Source organism: Platichthys flesus, chromosome 8 (assembly GCF_949316205.1).
Source record: "Platichthys flesus chromosome 8, fPlaFle2.1, whole genome shotgun sequence".
NCBI lineage: Eukaryota > Metazoa > Chordata > Actinopteri > Pleuronectiformes > Pleuronectidae > Platichthys > Platichthys flesus.
The window spans coordinates 19372088-19392713 of record NC_084952.1 but is presented as its reverse complement, the minus strand read 5'-3'; the positions used below and the strand labels follow the sequence as shown (position 1 = coordinate 19392713).

At 42.0% G+C, this 20626-nt stretch overlaps 2 protein-coding genes across 5 annotated transcripts in view; both read left to right on the top strand.

Moving 5' to 3' along the window:
* Positions 1-7531, top strand: part of ppp3cb (protein phosphatase 3, catalytic subunit, beta isozyme) — a 32860-nt gene extending 25329 nt beyond the window's left edge. Inside the window, exons 9-14 of one of the 2 annotated variants that reach the window (XM_062394467.1) lie at positions 24-149; positions 706-783; positions 921-1005; positions 1258-1355; positions 2809-2856; positions 5146-7531. In XM_062394467.1, coding sequence (XP_062250451.1) covers positions 24-149; positions 706-783; positions 921-1005; positions 1258-1355; positions 2809-2856; positions 5146-5324 — 614 coding nt within the window. In that variant the 3' untranslated portion in view covers positions 5325-7531. The remainder of the gene's footprint in view (positions 1-23; positions 150-705; positions 784-920; positions 1006-1257; positions 1356-2808; positions 2857-5145) is intronic. The other variant, XM_062394468.1, reaches the window with a different exon arrangement.
* Positions 7532-9181: 1650 nt separating this feature from the next.
* sting1 (stimulator of interferon response cGAMP interactor 1) lies at positions 9182-16474 on the top strand. Of its 3 annotated transcripts, XM_062394180.1 has the most exons (7): positions 9182-9338; positions 10230-10456; positions 10858-11050; positions 12772-12880; positions 13789-14033; positions 15602-15788; positions 16055-16474. In XM_062394180.1, exons 2-7 carry the CDS (start codon positions 10230-10232, stop codon positions 16318-16320), a joined length of 1227 nt encoding a protein of 408 aa, XP_062250164.1. In that variant the 5' UTR covers positions 9182-9338; the 3' UTR covers positions 16321-16474. The 3 variants fall into 3 exon arrangements, with proteins under 3 accessions (XP_062250164.1, XP_062250163.1, XP_062250165.1); XM_062394179.1 differs by lacking the exon at positions 9182-9338 and having other exon boundaries at positions 10212-10456; XM_062394181.1 differs by lacking the exon at positions 9182-9338 and having other exon boundaries at positions 10230-10322.
* Positions 16475-20626: the final 4152 nt, after the last annotated feature.

Here is a 20626-nt window from a genome sequence, read left to right as displayed (position 1 = left end):
TATGTGTGTGTGTGTGTGTCTAGCGGCGGTGCTGAAGTATGAGAACAATGTGATGAACATTCGTCAATTCAACTGTTCTCCTCATCCCTACTGGCTTCCCAACTTCATGGACGTCTTCACATGGTCGTTGCCTTTCGTGGGAGAGAAGGGTACCACACACACACACACACACACACACACACACACACACACACACACACACACACACACACACACACACACACACACACACACACACACACACACACACACACACACACACACACACACACACACACACACACTACTTTGTCTAGTACTGGTACTGGCTACTTGTATTTTTATATTGAGTAATGTAAGGACACAGTGCCTCAGAGTACTATGAAATATGTGTCCAATAGTTGTTGCAGTCCTCCTGGCCATATGAGAGATTCATACTTTTTGTGTTAGGTAAAATCATTCTGTTTGAAGCACCACTTAATACACTTCTCTAAAAATAGCAGTGACATCAGCTCTAAAAGCTAAACAACCCCTATTTACTGGATTAGAGACATGTGGGTAACTAGAGTTCACTGTGATTCTCTCCTTCCCTAGAGCAGCAGTAGATAGATGATAGGAAATGAGGAGAGAGGGAGAGATGGAGACAACAAGAGTCTCCAGCTGGGTGTTTAAACCACCAGGGTGTCACCATGTCCCTGAGAATGTGTGTCTCTCTTGGTCCTGCAGTGACTGAGATGCTGGTAAATGTCCTGAGTATCTGCTCTGACGACGAACTTGTGAACGACGGAGAGGAAATCTACGATGGTAACAAACACACAGCACCAACATTAGAGCCATATAGAATTAATTGCATTTCTTATTTAATATGTCATTAACCAGGTTTTTTTTGTAACATTTATTTTGTTAATGTATGTCTGAGTGTGTGTTTGTTGGTCTTTCAGCCAATGCAGCAGCAGCAAGGAAAGAGGTGATCAAAAACAAGATCCGAGCCATTGGGAAGATGGCCAAAATGTTCTCTGTTCTACGGTGGGTTGAGTCCTGGTTGTGTGAGTGTGTGCTTACTGCCAACGCATGTAGTATTTAATTTCATTCTGCAGAAATTAATCAGAAGTTATCTGATTGTCACTTTGTGGGTTTGAAACCACAAGGATGTTAAACTGCTTGCAGATGTCCTGCTTAAGGAAGTGTGTAATTCTATGTAACTCTTTCACCATCTCCCTTTTTACACACACTCACACTCACACACACACACACACATTATCTCTTTCTATCTCTCAGGGAGGAGAGTGAGAACGTGTTGACTCTGAAGGGACTGACCCCTACAGGCATGCTGCCCAGCGGAGTGCTGTCTGGGGGCAAACAGACCCTGCAGAGTGGTGAGTTTCACACACCTGCACACACACACAGACACACTCCACGTCTAAACCCAGAGCCCACCTTCCAAAGTAGATTTAGAAGATACACAAGCAGACACAGATTCAATTAGAATATCTGCTTTGGACCATCTTCCTTCCTGCCCTCTTTCCTTATCTCCCACTCTACTGCTGTTTTTCTCCTCATCGTTCTGCCTCACTGACTCAGTCACCCTCTTCACCTCACCTCACCGGCGCTGAGGATACTAACAGCCTGCTGGTTATGTGTGTGAGTGAGCGAGAGAATAACCTTTACATTAAGGGACAGTATTGCGGAGACTGGCATTGAGAGCACATACAGCTAAAGTGTGTGTGTGTGAGGTGTGTGTGTGTGTGTGAGCTAACAGCAGCTACTGCTAACTCTGAACCTATCATGACCTCAGTGCCCTGAGTTCCTCACCTGACTAAAGCCTGAAACATTCTTTTGAGTCTGTGAATTTGTGAATGCTGAGCATCCATGCTTGCACTCGTCTGCCAACACAAACTGCACAAAGCCATGATTTGTCAGACCGGGACGTATTGCTGCCTTCAAATGGAACTCATGAGCTCCTGGTTACGATGTGCTAGGTCACATACACAGTGCACCAGGAGTTTAAGTGGTAGAGTTGTGAGAACAGCGCTGCTAGGCAACACCAAAATGGATCCTAATATTAACAGTGATCTCAGCTAACAATTTAGCAAGCTAGCCTTAAGGTAACAATCAGTACAAATACATAGTGACAGAGGGAAATGGTCTATACTTCACAATCCAATGAAAAATTTACAACCATGCCCTTAATCATTTCTAAAAAACGTCAGCTCACAGCAAAAGGCGGAGAAACCAGAAGAGGGGTGCGTTCATATGAGATCTCCTTGTGAACGTAGTAAGCACAACTCCATTTGTAGACAGGCTATGTTAAATCATCATGTGGAAAAAGTCCATGAAAACGTGAGGATTGAGAGGAGAGACGGGTAATATGTAACAAATGTCCCTGGCTGGCCTCAAACCTGAGACGTTGAAGTTTACAATGTACACGTTTTACCCCCTTGACAATCATCCCGCCCCTTATCATGTTTTTCCACTGCCATTCTGTCTGAAATTGACTGTGTGCCTCTGCTCTGACCTCCTGGGGGAGGATTTTTGCTTCATGGGGATGGACTCCCACCTCATTCCTCCACAAATTGCTGACTGCTTTGGTGATGAGCCAACCCAACCGTTTGACATCTATCTGAGATTTTTGAGGCCCCCCCTGGGCTAGGATTTCCCATAACAACTTCTTTGTGTCTTGAAGCCAATACATTTACACATAACTGCACAGAAGCATGTTTCAGCCTCCACCCCTTTCTTCTCCTCCTTCTTTGCACTTCATCTACCCTCTTGGACTGTCATCTTCTCTCTCTCTTCCTGTCTCTTCTTTTATCTTTGCCCATCCTTCAGCTACCATTGAGGCCATAGAAGCCATCGAGACAGTTAAGGACGCTGAAGGTAAAATCCCACTCATTTCACTCTGTGTGTGTGTTGTGTGCGCACACATGTGTTCACCTGTGTGTGGGTGTGCGTCTGAGCAGCATGGCTGCGCTCTCAGCAACCCATGCTCATAAGGTCATAGAATTTCTTTACCCACGATGCACTCAGCTCTTCTAACCGCATCAGCCACTTACAACAAAGCCTAAAACTGCTCCACGCTGAAGCCGCCACATTAAACAACACAACCATACACACATTTTTCTCTTTCCTTCACCTGGTAAACAGGAATACCGCTACACCTGCTCTGTCAACACACATACACACACATCACACAACTTTTTCTTACACATACAAGAAGAGCCGGACTGTGATAGGGAGTGGGTGTTGTGAGGGTGGGCAGGGTCACTAAGACCTCTTGTAGTCTGCAGTGTGTTATCTCTGTATTTCAAAGGAACTGTAGTACTGTAGAAAATGAACATGCAATCAATCTGTAGCTCTACAACAATACGGCCGAACACCAGTCACTCGTGAAGCTATACAAAATAAAAGCAAAGTTTATGGAATTATATTTGTCAAATCTTCAAACTTTATCCGGGTTAAAATAGTCTTAATTCAAGGTTCAGTTCAGCTTTTCAAGGAGCTTTCGGCAATATTCTGTGACCTCCTCCAGTAAATGATCATATGACCTTGGCACAGACCTTCGGTCTGGTGAGTACAGAGGGAAGGTGATGTGACCTAGATCATGTGATGACACCTGAGACATTTGCTGAAGAAGACTGAGGAGATGGTGGTAATCTCTGTGGAAGGCAAAGTAAATTAAGCTTCACATGAATCTCTCCAAACTGAGCCCCAGATGTCTGCGCTGCTTTACTGTCAAAGTGCTCCTTCAACTATTTTTACTTATTTGCTAACTATAACTAAGTCAACCTTGAATTTTGAATATTTTTACTACAGATGTGTTCCTGAGGTTTAAACTTAATCTCGAAATGTAAAAACTCAGTGTAAAGAAAAAGAGAGAATATGATAACACAAAAGAAGATAAAATACATTTTACACATTTTATTGAATTACCGGGCGACAGTTCTGCCAAGTTGTTCTGTGCTACTGACTAGATTGTGGTCATGGTGTTTGTGTTCTATTGTATTAAATATTTTGTGAACATAGGTGATGTGATAACTCTGCACGCTTAGTTAATTGTAGTCGTTTGTGTTTGTACCCTTATTGCTGTCCTTGGCCAACATGAACTACAGCCCATAATTTGTTTAAGCAAATAAATTATGGAAATCACTCATTGTGTATTTCTGTGATGTTAATGCGACTTGTAGGTGGGTGTTGGCTGTCTGCTGTGTAACACAGTAGCACATTGTATTTGTGAGTGTGCCGCATGTGTGAAAAGGTAAAATGACAGGACACACCTCCGGATCTGGGATCGGCTGATTTCAAAGCGTCAAGTTCAAGCATAGTTTTAATGTAAAATGAGGAAAAGCAACTGGAGAGAAAATTCAAACCTGACACCCGACGTTTGTCCTTCTTTTGAATTTTCGTCTGTAATTCACAGCATTTTAGGGAAACTTGGAGTTTACGCTAAATCTTCTCTAACAGCATCTGACTGTCAAACTGTCCGCACAGAAGTGAAAAGTGTTTTCAGGACTTATGAACGACTGCTCCCATGCAGCTATACTGTGTCTCCTAGTGGCTTGAACCAGATATCTCAGACTACTGATCTAGGATCAATGGCCAAGTCGCACTGACTGACCACTGTGAGATCAAAGTAATCCTAGCTCAGCATTCAGACAACTTATGAACACTGGCTGATGTATATATATATATGTGTATGTGTGTGTGTGTGTGTGTGTGTGTGTGTGTGTGTGTGTGTGTTTGTATTGGTGTAGGAGCCCTGAAGATGTGTATATGCTAGAGAAATTTGTCTATCCAAATCCCCAAATGGCGAGCACTATCAGGATCAGACTGGTAAAAAAGTGTTCTTCCTGCTGCACGCAAACAAAAGCATTTAAAAGGTGAATCAGAGGAGAATGGATGTTTTGTAAATGTTTGTTTATTCACATTTGTTAGTGCTCTGAATATGTTCTCCAGGGGGTTTGGATACACAAGATTTGACTGAATGTATTTTAAGATATTAACTCTCTGTGTGCATTAACGTATGCTTGTGTGTGTGTGTGTGTGTGTGTGTGTGTGTGTGTGTGTGTGTTTGTGTGTGTGTGTGTGTGTGTGTGTGTGTGTTTGTGTTTGTGTGTGTGTGTGTGTGTGTGTGTGTGTGTGTGTTTGTGTGTTCGTGTCTGTCTGCAGCCATCAGAGGCTTCTCCCCGCAGCATCGGATCAGCAGTTTCGAGGAGGCCAAAGGTCTGGACCGGATCAACGAGAGGATGCCACCGCGGCGCGACGGCGTCAACAGCGTGGGCCTGTCAATGGGCCGCATGAACATGGGAGAGCCCAATGGGACGGACAGCAACAGCAATATAGAGTGATGGACATACACTCCCACAAGCCCAAACCTGCAGTTACAACACTGATATGGTGGTACCATATTTATAAGATACCTGTACATAGGCATATATACACCAGAAAAAAAGGCATCACACAGCGACACAGTATTTCATTCACTCAAGAAGATCACACAACATCACACACATATGCAAACAGACACACATGATTACTGCCCCCATTCCCAATGCCCTCAGCTGTATGTAAAGGCATGAGTGTACCTGGACGTTACCACCAAAGGCTGAGTCTCTTCACTGTACTGATCAGCCCTTTTAGAGAAGTACCACTCCCATGTCACTGCACAACAACAGGAAAAGTACTAATAAAACAGTCCCCATGCTAAACAGGAGGAGCTGCGGTTCACCTCGTATGTTGGGGATCACCGGTGTAGGCATGACGTGGCTGTCTCTGTGGCGTGTGGCGTGTCTGGCGGGGTCAAGTGTTTGCACATTGGGGTGGGGGGGTTGTGAGTGGCAATCAAGGTTGGGGCGTTAAAGATTTGCCTGGTTATTTTTCCTGTTTGCATTGCGAAACAGGAAATGGAACCAAACCTTCTGTGGGTTGATTTTATATGGTCGTAATTGCTCTTGCCTGCTGGCACATGCTTCAACATGTAATTGTCCGTGAGGCATTTGAAAGTTCGTCCTGGTTTTGCAAACACTGGCAGATCTGGTCCTAAAGCAGGCAGCGGGTGAGAAGAGTTCGGACATGCAGTGTGGTGTGGTGTGGAGGTCTCTCTGTCGGCGTGAGATAATCTCAGCTGCCGTCTAATCTGAGTCCTAGCTGACCTTTTCTTCTCGGGAGGAGATTCACGTTTTGCTTTTGTAGCACTGCACCCGTCCTCCAGCTGAAGTGAAGTGGAGGATCCCCCCTCCCTGAACCATCCACCCCCCAAAACTCTGATCCCAGGCCAGTTAACTCTAGTGGAAAGGCCTGACACCTGGGCCGGATCAGATCTGAGGTGTTCCTCCCTACCTGTCATGTGTAAATAGGATACAGAGAGAGGCTCTATTGCACATCTGATGCATATGATCACAGAATGCACGATGCAGTATAGTGGAATTAAGATGCTTTCTGTCTCTGAGGGGGCCGGGGGGAGCTGAAATGTGAAGTCATTCTCTATACATCCTCTTTCTACATCCTCCTTTCTGTCTGCTTCTAAACAGCAGCAGGAAATGATATTTCACACAGGAAACTGACTCTTGTGGTGAAGGTAGCAGCTGAGACAACAGAAGAAGTCCGAAGAAAAGGTCTTTGTAAAGCATTTATATTAACGCATCAGTGCATGCAGAGTTAAGTTCTTTGATAATAATGTGAAGATTATATTTGTGCTCTGTGTTTCACTATGGTAGGAATTTGTTTCTGGTTTTCTGGTTGATATAAATGAACTGAGGAATAATTAATTTTGTACATAGTGTTAATTTATTTTTTGTATGCATTTTGTGTTATTATGTTTTTTTCTTTTTCTTTTTTTTTTCACAACCAGTGTTTCCGGTTTCTTTCGACGCTGTACAGAATGACAGTAAACTTCTATTCAAAGTGTTGAGTCCACGTTCTCTCCGCTCTTCTTTGTCGATGTACAGGAGTTGTTTTTAAATGATAAATATGAATAATGATAAACAAATATTAAACTAGCAATGATGAATGACCATACTATATACAGAGGCACAGGCATTCAGGCAGCCAAAGCATGATTGCATGGTTAAAATTTGAGCTGTTCAAAGCAAAAAGCAGCAAGACACATTTTAACAGAAGAGCCGGTGTGTTGCCGTCACGATTTAAAGGAAAAAAGTGTACTCTCTCTGATCATGACTCTTGATGATACCTCTTGTTATTTGATGATATTTATGATTCTATGATTATTATGATTCTATTTTTTCTGGACATTATTCTTAATATTTAAGCTCTCTCTCTCTGCTGTTTGCTCTTCATGTTTCGTTGCTCCTTGGTTAATCTTGTTGTGCTTCTTTGGGAGAGGTGAACACCCCTGGGAGACCCTGTGCCATATAAATTTTGCCACGGCTCTCTATCTCTCTCTCTCTCTCTCTCTCTCTCTCTCCCTCTCTCTCCCTCTCTCTCCCTCTGCTCTCTTTCGGTTTGACTCCCCCAGTCACTAACACTGTAAGCATGCCCCATGGGACGATCCACTTTTTTACTCTTGAATAAAATATGCATGAACCTTTGAAATCAATACCTTGTCTTTATTTCCTCCATACTGTAAAGGCTTACTCTAACCATGATAATATATTTGCCTAACTCTTAACCTCACCTAACCATAATGTCTTTACCATGGTTCACATTATGGGGACTTGCTTTTTGTCCCCATAAGGGAGACAAGTCAACACACGCACACACAAACTGATGCCACAGAGAAACTCTCCATCAAAACCAGTCAAACCGGCAATACCTGTTCACAGAAGAACATGAACAGACATCAGGCAGTGAACACATATGCAAAAGACACATTATCACTCATTGGGCCTCATCCACCCACTGGTCTTAAGAAGAAAAGTCTTCTTAAAACCCACTTACGCAGTTTTGACAACTAAAATGCTTGTGAATAATCAGTAATTGTGTTATTTACAATTTAAATTTGCACAATATTTGATAATTTTTATTTTTATAAGTTTCAGTTCACATTGCGGTTGTTTTAAACACATGACCCCCCCATCTTTAGGTTTTACATACTGGTGTTTACATACATAGTTGTACGGCTACAGCTTTTATTTAAGATGTTCCCTCCAAGTGTGGCCTATTAATTCTGAAAACTGAAAATTATCTGTTCTGAGAGGAGAGATGGATAAGGAGATGCTGTGGTGCTCACTGCTCTCGGGTCTGTTTATGCAGAGCTCCCTGATTGTGCACCGAGTGGCACCTTCACCCAAATATTATTGAAAACATTTTGTCTGAAACTGACCCAGCATGTCCGGTCCCGATTGGCCCTTCAGCTGAGGGTTCACCTGCAGTGCTGTGTTTCCAATGATGGACAGCTCCAGCTTAGATAACTCTGCACCATCCCTCTCTCTCTACTGTGTTTGAATTCAATTCCGCGATCAAACCAATATAGGTGACTTTCAATAGATACAGCTTTCACTGAAGGTGTAACTGCATTCCAGCTATCCTTTTTTTGTGCTGTTTAATGTCGACTGCTGACACAAAAAAATATCACATCCCCTGATGTAATTATCAAGCATTGATTATAAAGGGCCCTTTCTAGGGTGAATAAAACAACAATTTGTATAGTTTAGATGAAACACACTCGTGAAAAACATCACTAAGTTTATTTTATATTCAATTTCTGTCAATGGATCCTTTCACCTAAATCTTACACACTGGACCTTTAACCAAATTTGGATCCTCCTTTGGCAAATTAACACACTAAAAACAATGTCTAAATAAAATACTGAAATGAGAGACGACCTGCAACTCCCTCAAACCCCTCAAAAGAGGTCCAAAGACTTGTAGAGACAAAGAGCAATAAAGAACCATATCCTGAGTGAGACACGCCTCACAGAGGATGTTGTTACTCTTTAATGTACAGATGACGCAAAGAAACAGGCCCCAACACCTGCTCAGTTGTCAGATACTTGGCAACAGCTTAAACTGGAAGTAAAAGTAAAAAAATCTGTTACGAAACATTATTAATAGTTTTACTGTGAGAAATCTTTGCGCTTTCTCTCTCTTAGCTCTGAGAATCTGAAAACAAAGAAGCACAACTGGTGTTGATGAAACGAGGAGGTACACTGTATATACACACAGATTAACTACAACATAGAAAGTATGTTTACTGTTGTGGCTGATCGGTGTACAGAGAGGAGTGAAATGATAACCAGTGCACACGTGATCAAATGTGTGTACAGGCAGAGGGCTGATTTACCGGTAACTAAAAGTGAAAGTGTTGGACTACGATAAAAGGTCGGAGAGAGGAGAGGAGGAGAGCAGAGGCAGAAGAACAAGAGAAGGAGTCTCTCTAATAAGGATCCAGAAAACTAACCAAGGTGAGTCCTTTCATACATTTCTTTCTCTTGTTTCATTTTATAATTCCCCTTTCATAGATTTAGACAAACCAGTCCAAGTTGTGTTTAGACTTTTTGCATGACTTAAAACAAAGGACAAGAAGAGGCAACCCAAATCACAGACCTTTCTCCGTTTGAGTATGAGCTGCCACTAATTGGGATTAAAATATTAGTGACACTGATCTGTGACCACTAGACCCTGTTATTCTTGAGACTGGCGACTCAGAACATTTTAAGACGCATTATTATTTTCGACAGGTTGGTCAAAGCATTCATTCATTAAACAGTGGCACACCTAAAGACAAACTTGCATTGGAAACCGGAGTAGAAAGCAATGAGGCAATTCAGTCTTTCATTGCTGTTTGAGGATGGTGTGTACATTTAAAATTGGACCTTCTGAATTAGACAGAAGGTAGGGGTCGCCGATTGTAAAGCACATGCTGAAGATAACAGCAACTTGTCACCAAATTTAGTTCCAAAACATGTTAAAAAGTGGTGTGTATTTTTAAAGTGACCTTTTTACCGAATTTATGACAATATCTGCGAAGTTTGTCACATTTACATATCTTGTAAATAACTATTGAAGATGATATCAATGTTAAATGTAAATATTAAATTTCAACCTTATGTCAAATGTTAAATCTAAATATTCAACGTTAAATCTAGAAGGTGGAACTTACAGGAAGTGTTCGTCGCCACCTTTCTTTTTCTCAATCGGTATAAGCGTTGATGAAGTCTCACTTGACTTCCACATTAGACTTCATTCAGATGGGCTTGTTTAGGTTTTCTTTTTTCAGCTAGCTCTGCATACAAAGTGTTACAGCTGTTTTTTTATAAAAGGACTCCTGACACCAGATGTCTCTTCCCCCACAGATGCAATGCCACCGAGATCAAGATGCTCTCATCCCGAAGCCTCGTGGGACTTTGCCTAAGAAGTGTGCAGCGGTACTGGTTGCCATAACAGTGGTATGCATCATGTTTCTGTCTCCTGAATGGTCATTTGAAAGGGTTGCTATGGTAATACTCAGCCTGACCCTTGGCCCTCTGCTGCACGGGCTCTGTCTGCTGGCAGAGGAGATGCTGTACCATTCAAACACAAGGTGAGAGATCAGTTGGAGTAAGAGAAGAGACAGATTCAAGTGTTCAATGCTTGTGGTTGTGTTTTCTTTTGATATATCTCTAAACAGTACCTTTATTTAAGCATTGTTGAAAGCCATTTTAATTGATCTATTAACATAAACCATGTCTCAGTGAACCCTAACCCTTTCGTAATATCTGGTGTGTTGCTCAAATCCGGTGAAAACCTGATTCTTAGCTCTAGTGATGCAACTTTACTGTCTGGTTAACTCTTTCCACTCTGGACAGAGTAGATCAGTTTTAAATAAGAACCGTATGCTGCCGAAACCCTTTCTGTTAATGTGGTTACATGTAAACATGTAAGTGGAGGACACACACAAACAGCCCTCATCCCTTCAGTTTATATGGTTTTTTTTCTTACCAGGTATCAAGGTAGAGGGCTGCTGAGCCATGTGGTTCCTGCCTGTGGCTTGGAGATAAAGACTTTGCTGACTGCTGGGATGGCAGGTCTTCTGCTCTACCTGGATGAACAACCACTGAACAACCAAGGCGAGGGCTGGAAAGACCTCATTCTGGCATCAGCTCTTCACGCTCTGTTTAAGAGCCTGGGCTTCCTGGTGAGATACAGACCTGACACACAAACACAAACACCACTGGTTTTGTATTTCCTGGGGTCTTGACCCTTCCACTTTAGTACAAAGACAAAAAAAACTATATTTGAATCATTACATGAGAGATGTTTAAGTGTCCTTTCAGGCTGACATTAGTAAACATTAAAGTATTGAAAGCTGTAACATCCAACAATGTGCTCTGGGGAAGGTTATTCATAAGCAATTTGACAAAGATAGACTACAACAACCATCGCAACAGCAGGCATCACTTAATGCACAGTAACTGTCATTATCTCGGGTAAGTTCAGGCCTAGTTGACAGGTTGGGTTACAGCTCTCTGTCAATGTTCCAGAGAATACTGTAATCCTTATAACAATGAGTCAGTGTCATTCAGTTTCTGTTTCACTACTAGTCACTGCCCCATACAAAATGTTCTGCTGTGGCTAAGATAAGCTAATCAAAGACAGTTTTGAGAGGGCGAATGTTCAGTACTGTCACACCCAGACAGAAATGAAACACTGGTGTTAGTAAAACATCTTACATGACGTCCATGGAGTCATTTCACCAGACATTCCATAGAATGTGGCTCTGGCTTGGCTGGTTCCACTGCTTTGCTTTGCAGTTTTACCTGAATGCCATTACCCTCACCCTCCTCGGATGCACAGCTGCTCTCCCTTTTGTCCACCTCTACTTCCAAGACAAAGAGTTTCGATATAACTGTGATCGTACAGGCAAGACTACAGGATCATTAGAGGGTGTGTTACATCATATCAGGCCAACCTCCCTCGTAACCTAAATCCCAACAGTCAAATAGATTCAGTCCAACATCACCAAATTGTACACACTGATAGATATAAGCCTCCTTAATATACCTTTCTTCTTTCAACTAGATCTATGAATTATTCCATGCGACATTAGTTAAAATGTCAAAACAAATCCTACAAAAAAGACTAACGATGCACAACATGTCTCATCCCATTTTTATACCAACTAATAAGAAATTAAAACCATAATAATGAGCACTTGGTGTAGTCAATGTCCCATATGGTTTCTGACCTGTATTAAAGTAAGTCACCAGGGGGCGTTAAAAACATTTTGGCTTAGGTTTAGGAGAAGCGGTCCCGTCATCTATCTTTATATACAGTCAATCTTCTCCACTTAATTTCAGTAAAACCGTTAATAATAAATTCTACATCTTAAACCCAAAAAAATTGTCCTGACTAGTTAGACCTGTATCAATGAGTCTCCCTTCCTGGACGACAGAAAAAGGAATCTGTCTTCACAACCCAGGCAAGTTTAGATCATTATATACCAGATACGTCATAATCTGAGAGTTAACTGTACTCTGAGGACTACACTTCAGACATAATAGTCTATGTGTAAGAACACTTCCTGAAGGATCGGTTGATTGTAATCGATATATGTGGAGTAAAAATAGACTCCATAGTAATATTCATCAGCGAGAATGACGATAGCACTAATTCTGTCCTCAAAGAATTGAACCATTTTGTACAAAGCTTCCGTCAGATTCTTTACAGGAACGTACAGCGTTATAGATTTGGCTCAGCTCTGTCTCTCTGTGTCCTGTTTTTGTCCTGATTAGGAAAGGGCAGTCCGGGTGCAGGAATGCCCTTTTCTCTTGCCAAAGGGTGTCAGGCAGCTCTTGAGCAGAGGTTGAGGTGTTGCGTTGTGCTTCCAGCTGTTTACTGTATGTGGTCGGTGTGCAGGGTCCGTCGGAAGTGGAGGTGTCAGACATCTGCGAGGGGAGGAAGATGAACGTGGCCCACGGCCTGGCCTGGTCCTTCTACCTGGGCTACTTGCAGTTGGTGCTGCCACGTCAGTAACGCCACAACAAACACACACACAATGGGCATCTGGATTATCCTCCTGGTCTCTGAAATAAATCACCTATAATTAGAATACCAGAATGTGTGGATTAACACAATACCATACCATTGTACCATTTTAACAATGCAAGTAGGTATATGCCTATGAATCAGGTAACTTCAAACCTCAGACATTCATCTTTGGTGACACTCAAGATATTTAGAGGGCTATAGGATTGCACTAGGGTATTAGGGCCCCTAAAGGGAATAAATATATTCTCAGAATTAGGTCATAGTACTGTGAGGAAAAAATTCATACATTAATGAGTAAAGTGATAATATCAAAGTTTATAAAACAACACCAGTTCTGATTCTGTGTTTTCGGGTTCTCAGAGCACACAAAGATTCCTCAAAATAAAACTATAAATAACATTTGTAACATTTTGTAGCAAAAAGGAGAACCAGTGCTCACTGGAATTTCACAATAATGCTCTTTTTGTATCTAGAGAAAGTACAAGTTCACACAAAGGATAACCTCGCAGCTGACCACTAACATTGCCTCCAAGACTGGGTGCTTCTTTCTTTAGAGTAGACAGATTTTTCAAAAGAAGAAGTATTTCATTTTTTGGTGAAACTTTAATTTAAGAATAATTTACCATTCCTCATTTAAACATAGCCAACGTCAAGATTTTCTGATATTCCTCTTCTAAAATTACGAGTAGCCTAAAATTATGAATTTCATCATGTAAAATTATGACATTATTCTGATCATATTACAGATTTATTTTCGAAAGCTTGAAATATTTTTTTCTTTGGCATGGCCCTAATATAACAACATAGTATTGAACTTTGCACTGCGTTGTAGTGATCCTACAGATATAAATGAAGGTGAATGAACAGACGTGTGTGTCCTTCCAGGTTTGGAGAATTCCATCGCATCATTTCAGTCCAGCCATCAATTGAACGGTTCCTCTTGGGGTCGCGGCTCCAAGAAGCTCCTGATCCTCATTCCTCTCAACGCCAACATCTCGCACAAGTTAGAAGATGAGGACAACAACATTCATTTTTACGACAACCTCCCAAACAGCGAGATTGACAGGGCAGGGGTCCGGGGCCGGGTCTACAAGCACAGTGTCTACAGAGTGGTGGGCGAGGACGGGAAGGTAAATAACTGCATGATCGTTTATTTCTAAAGTTACACTGTTACATGTTTACACAATAAGTTGATAAGAAGTTCATCTGTATCAGATTCAAGGCAGATAAATATACCTCCCAGAGAAGCTGCAGCTTAAATGCTGAACTTCTTGTGCTAAAATTTAACTCTGTGTCGGTCCTCTTACTGCCAGTGTGGGCTGAGCGACTCAGTGTGCTGATATTTTCTCCTCTGATCAGATTTGTAAAGACTTCTCATCTTGAATGCGACAGAGAGAGAGAGAGAGAGAGAGTCACAGGAAAGTGACAGACTCAAGGGACTGTTTCTGTATATTGTTTTTTTCCAGTATTTTAAGAAAGCACTTCAATGTGTTCTATATTCAATGTTTTTGATGTAACAAATCTGACAGTGACTGGGCTCAGAACTGGCTCTGTATTCCAGTGAAGGGAAAGGAAGGTTTGGGCTGCATGAAAACATCCCGCGTTTCATGTCAGACCAAAAATAGCCTCCAGTTATTTCAAAGTGATTACCAGAACAGATTTGTTGCTGTATTTGACACAAAATAAGATGATAGCAAATGTGAGACTTTTGAAACGTGAAATAAAAATCACACATTTTGGTGATGACATTTCTAGGTGTTGACCTGGGCTTCAAATTCCCCTGATCTGATTTTAATCTATATCAGAAATTTTATAATGAGACTTATAATACTGTCTTACACCAAGTATAATAATGAATAAAGTAATTATCAGTAAAGAAACTTATTGTTTCTTGAGAATCTGAAACTTTGGAAAGCTGTAATTTTAGTGGAACGTTTCCAGTTTTACTTTTACAATGCAAGTGGCTTTCAACCATTTATGCAGCGCTATTTCTGTCATTCATCATTCATACGGACTGGAGAAACCAGGGGTCTAACCATCAACCATGTGGATAGGGACCGACATGCTCTCTATTGGGCTGCTGTGGAGTTTGTGTTTGTGTTTCTGGCAGAATTGATGTGGAAATTGTTCATTGCATTGAATGGACTGAAATGCTGAATTAAACTATTCCCAGACATTTTATGAAAAGGTTTCATCAGCAAATTGCAACACACTCACCAACAGTCTTCACAGTATGTAAAAAAAAACAACAGCAGAACTGTTTATGTCAGCTCAGCTAATGTCAGAACTTGCCCTGACATTAGCTGGGGTGCTTTTTGAACCAAATTACAATTTGTTATTTCACTACCTAATTTGTTATTTCACTACTAAACTTAATTTAATTAGTTGTGACAATTTGTACATTGAGACACAAAAATCTAATATTTAGTCCAGTACAATGCCTTCACCTGCCATTTTACCTACTATACACAGCATGAGCACCACCTCCTGGCTGAATCTGATAATTCACCAGTGGAAGAACATTATTGTAATACAGTTACTATACCATCTATCCGTCAAACACGGTAATCAAAATTTTCTGGTGCCAGAGGGTCACAAGCTATTCAAAGATCATCTGTCTAGGCCGGGGACGTATCCACCACTCTGTTGTTGTTTAATGTGTGTATTCAGATTTGTGTTTGCGTGTTTGTGTCAACAGGCCCGTGAGTGTGTAGTGGAGTATGCCACACCTTTGCTGACACTCTACAAAATGTCCCAGGAGAGCAGTGCTGGTTTTGGGGAGCCTGAGCGTAGGCAGCAGGTTCTGATCTTCTTCAGGACCCTGCAGAACATCCTGGAGCAGTCGCTGGAGTGTCGAAACCGCTACACACTCATCTTGCTCAATGGTCAGGGGGGCCGCTAAGTGTGTGTCTGTATATGTTTGTGTCTCTTGCCACACATTGTGAGACAGACTGCTTGTCAAGGGCATTTCAGTTTTTAGATTATCTAGTGACTCCCCACAAAGACATTCAGGATTTGGGTGGTATGGTGTATGACTAAAATAAAGAATGAAGGTCAAGACTGTTGAAAACATGGTGAACTCAAAACAGTGAAAGTAATTAGAGGCAGTGCGTTCAAACAAACCTCAGACTATGTTTTCCTCTTCCTCTAGATGAGCGTCAGGACGACCCTCACTTCCTGTCCAAGGCCATCCTCACACACCTGCAGCAGCAGGAGAAAGAGGAGTTCTGCGTCACTCCACCTCCCAAACCGGACATGGTGAACCCGTTAGCGAACACTTCAAGCGTGCAGCCAAGTGTGTTTCGTGTAAACGGCAGGTGGCAGCAACCAGAGCCACTGAGCAGGGAGCCCACCATCATGATCAGCCTGGAGAAGCCTCTACCCCTGAAAGAACCTGTTGAAAACAGCGAACATTAACATGGACCAACATAAACACATGCTCAGACACACACAGTCAGAGGAATTCAAACACACACACGCACGGTCGCACACATTATCTTACATCAGTTTGAAGAAAATCTGAACTCTAATCTGAAAATATTAAATAAATAAAAGAGAATTCTCAGATAAAGGGTTGTGTTTAATCTGTAATGAATATTTTGTTCACAGTTCTTAGAGAAAGATGCAGCCTGACCTGTGACCAGACATGTCACCCTAGATTAATATGTGTACAATATATTTCTGTCCTTGATAGCAAACGCGGAAACTATCAACAACTTGGGAGCAGTCCTGTCATCCATCTTTAAGTCTGTAGAGGGTGTGCACTATGCTTTAGTGCGACGTCAGGGTTAAAACTTGACAAAGTTGTTTAGAAGAGTTTGTCATTGTCCTTCCCTTTGAAATCACCAGGTCATGATCGTCTGCCAACATCCAATCAATACATATAGTACAAATCCCAACACACTCACCAACAGTCTTCACAGTATGTAGAAAAAACAGCAGCACTGTTCTGTAGACCCCATTTTTCTAAACTTGCCCTGACATTAGCTGAGGTGCTTTTTGATCCAAATTACAATTAGTCATTTCACCACCTTTAAGAAACCTATTGAATTAGTTGTGACAATAATTTTGAAATTTTATAACGCCATTGATTAGAATTTATTTCACCTTAAATATTAGTGTAAAAGGCAATCAATTCTCATCTTGAGCATATATTGAGACATTTAGTGACATTTTTGTTTACGAAGGTGATTTGTACATTGAGACACAAAAATCGAATATTTAGTCCAGTACAGTGCCTTCAGCCGGGCCAGTCTCTGTCTCTCCATCACTCCTGAAGCACTGTGCTGATCAGCTGTCTCCGGTGTTTACTGACATTTTTAACACCTCACTGGAGACATGTCACGTACCAGCCTGCTTCAAGACCTCCACCATCATCCCTGTCCCCAAAAAAACCAAGATCGCTGGACTCAACGATTACAGACCCGTCGCCCTGACCTCTGTGGTGATGAAGGCAGTTGAGCGCCTCGTGCTGTTCCACCTTAAAGCCATCACTGACCCTCTCCTGGACCCGCTGCAGTTTGCCTACAGAGCCAACAGGTCTGTAGACGATGCAGTCAACATGGCCCTTCACTTCAGCCTCCAGCACCTGGACTCCTCAGGAACCTACGCCAGGATCCTGGTTGTGGACTTCAGCTCTGCCTTCAACACTATAATCCCGAATCTGCTGCAGGAGAAGCTCTCCCAGCTGAGTGTGCCTGACTCCACCTGCCTGACAGGAGGCAACGCGTGAGGCTGGGTAAGTATGTCTCTGAATTCAGATCTATTAGCACCGGTTCCCCTCAAGGCTGTGTTCTTTCACCTCTTCTCTTCTCCCTGTACACCAACAGCTGCACCTCCAGTCACCAGTCCGTCAAACTCCTGAAGTTCGCGGATGACACCACCCTCATTGGGCTCATCTCTGATGGGGACGAGTCCGCCTACAGGTGGGAGATTGACCATCTGGTGACCTGGTGTAACCAGAACAACCTGGAGCTCAACGTGCTGAAAACAGTGGAGATGGTTGTGGACTTCAGAAGGAACCCAGCCCCACACACCCCCATCACCCTGAGCGACGCCCAAGTTATCACGGCGGAGTCCTTCCGCTTCCTGGGCACCATCATCTCCAAGGACCTCAACTGGGAGCTGAACATCAGCTCCATCACCAAAAGAGGGCAACAGAGGATGTTCTTCCTGCGGCAGCTGAAGAAATTCAACCTGCCGAAGTCAATGATGGTGCACTTCTACACCTGCATCATCGAGTCCATCCTCACCTCCTCCATCACCATCTGGTTCGCTGCTGCCACCACTAACGACAAAAGGAGGCTACAGCGTATCATCCGTTCTGCTGAGAAGGTAATCGGCTGCAATCTGCCATCTTTATAGGACCTGTTTGCCTCGAGGTCCCTGAGGCCTGCAGGCAAGATTGTGGCTGATCCTTCCCACCCGGGTCACAAACTCTTTGAGGTTCTTCCCTCGGGCAGGAGTCTGTGGTCCATCAGGACCAAAACCTCCCGCCACAAGACCAGCTTCTTCCCAGCTGCCTCAGACTTTTATTCCACCCCCACACCTCAAGGATGTGTTAAATTAATAAATTAACACATTATCTCATATTATATTATACTGTATTACATTGCATATTGCAATCGGACAATGTATACTGTTTTGCATTTTGCATTTTACTTTTTACTTCACTTTTTATATCTTTTATCTTTCATATATTTTATTCAGAAATGTTTATGTCAAATAAATGCTACTTTGTATAAATATTGGAAAAAAGTGAGTAAATAAGAAGTATACAGTGAGTAAATATATACTGGTTTTCTATTTTTTATTGCTTTTCCTATGTATGTTGTATTTATTGTGTTTTATGTTTCTATGTTCATTGTAAGCACCAACAACCAGAGCAAATTCCTTGTAGGTGTAAACCTACTTGGCAATAAAATACTGCTGATTCTGATTCTGATCTGATTCTGATCTTTCCCTACCGTACACAGCATTAGCACCACCTCCTGGTTGAGCCTGATAATTCACCAGTGGTAGAACAATTTATTGTAACACAGTTACTACACCATCTATCCGTCAAACACGGCAATCAAACATTTGTGGTGCGAGAAGGTCACAAGCTTTTTAAAGATCATCTGTCTGCGAACATATCTTCATGGTGAAAGTACTTATTAGTTTAGCACAAAGCACCACACAGTATGTACAAATCAAAACTTGTATGTGGACAAATCAGGTGTTAGATTTTGTCACCTTTGGACAGAATCAGACCAGCTGTTTCCCCATGCTTTCAGTCTTAGTGCTACATTTTTTCTTTCATATTACACAGACAGGCATGCAGCTCTACCATTTGTTTCACCTGAATCTAAGTTAATTTCCAAAAAGTGTCACAAGTCAAGAAGTTTGGAAAACAGTGTTTGAGAATACAGGGTGTGGCATTATTAAAACTTGGTGGAGGGGTGGGACATGACTCATGGAAGCACCTGTGGAGTCTTTCCTGATAAACAGATGGACCCATGAATGTTATTTCAGAGATAAGGTGTTAACAGTGGTGTAGATATCCACTCTACCTTCACCCGTCTAGTTTGCCTTCATTTAGGATTTAAGAAAACAACACTCAGCTGCAGACATGTGAGTTATTTTCGAATCAGATACAGGAGACTGGTCTGACCTGTTCTCCACCAAAAACACAACATCCCGACCAGCTGACACCAGCTGGAACTGTGGATGGATGACACTGCCAGAGTTTACACACAGTATGAGACTGACTGTTTACTGACAGGAGATTTCAGGAGACTGGATATCAGTGACCTGCACTCATGTAAACTAATGATGTCTGATTCAGTTCACGTGGCTATTGAGTGATTATTGACACACTTGCTGGTCGTCATACTGGCTCATGAATGGCTCAAGTCATCCATGACTTCATGAAACATTTAATCTGTGACCTTCATCACACAGAAATATTTGTTCAAGATAATTTTGATGCATCAGATTAGGTGTTCATTTGGAACTGGAAATTAATTAAATGGTTACATTTTCTACACAGAAAAAGACACACAGGTTTGCAAACCTATCCTTTTTTTGGACTTCGCTTTGACTTCAATTCATTGTGGACAGCCTAACAAAAACAGTATCCCCAACTCTAATCGAGATTCCTGCTTAACACTAACCTTTACCTAACCACAATTCATACCTTACCCCTAACCTTAACCAGGAGCTCGACGTTTTGCCACATTAGGTTCAGGCTTTGGTCCCTATGAGGTCTACTGGTCCTCAGAGTGTTAGCGTTTATTCTAAAAAGGGAATAAAAATGAGCACACACACACACAAATTTCCTTTTGGTAATGTCGTGAGGATATGCCGTAATACAATCCTGTACTTCCCCTGCAGGTCTAGAGAGAGACACTTCCTCCTTTGGTGTCAGGTCTTTGTGATGACGGCATCAGATCATAACGTGATTGGTTGGCAGCTGTGATGTAACAGAAGCAGGGACATCACCAGGAAGGTGAGTCAGATGTCAGTGGTGAACCTATTCAGTCCGTCTATTCATGTCATGCAAGTAGGATATATTACACTTAAATCACACATCAGATCTAAACAAACAAATTATTCAAGTTGAGGATCTTTACTGATGTCATTTGTATTATTTGTTGAGAACAAAATGACAAAACAACATTCAATGGAAATCAAAATCCATTGATTTTGGTTTCCATTGACTGTTCATCCACTGTTCATCCAG

Excerpts from the sequence above, each read along its gene's own strand:
- sting1 (XM_062394179.1), top strand. The coding sequence starts at position 10,212 with ATGTCTCTTCCCCCACAGATGCAATGCCACCGAGATCAAGATGCTCTC. Across the intron at positions 10,457-10,857 it reads CTGTACCATTCAAACACAAG|GTATCAAGGTAGAGGGCTGC; the intron begins GTGAGAGATCAG and ends TTTTCTTACCAG. Across the intron at positions 12,881-13,788 it reads CTTGCAGTTGGTGCTGCCAC|GTTTGGAGAATTCCATCGCA; the intron begins GTCAGTAACGCC and ends GTGTCCTTCCAG.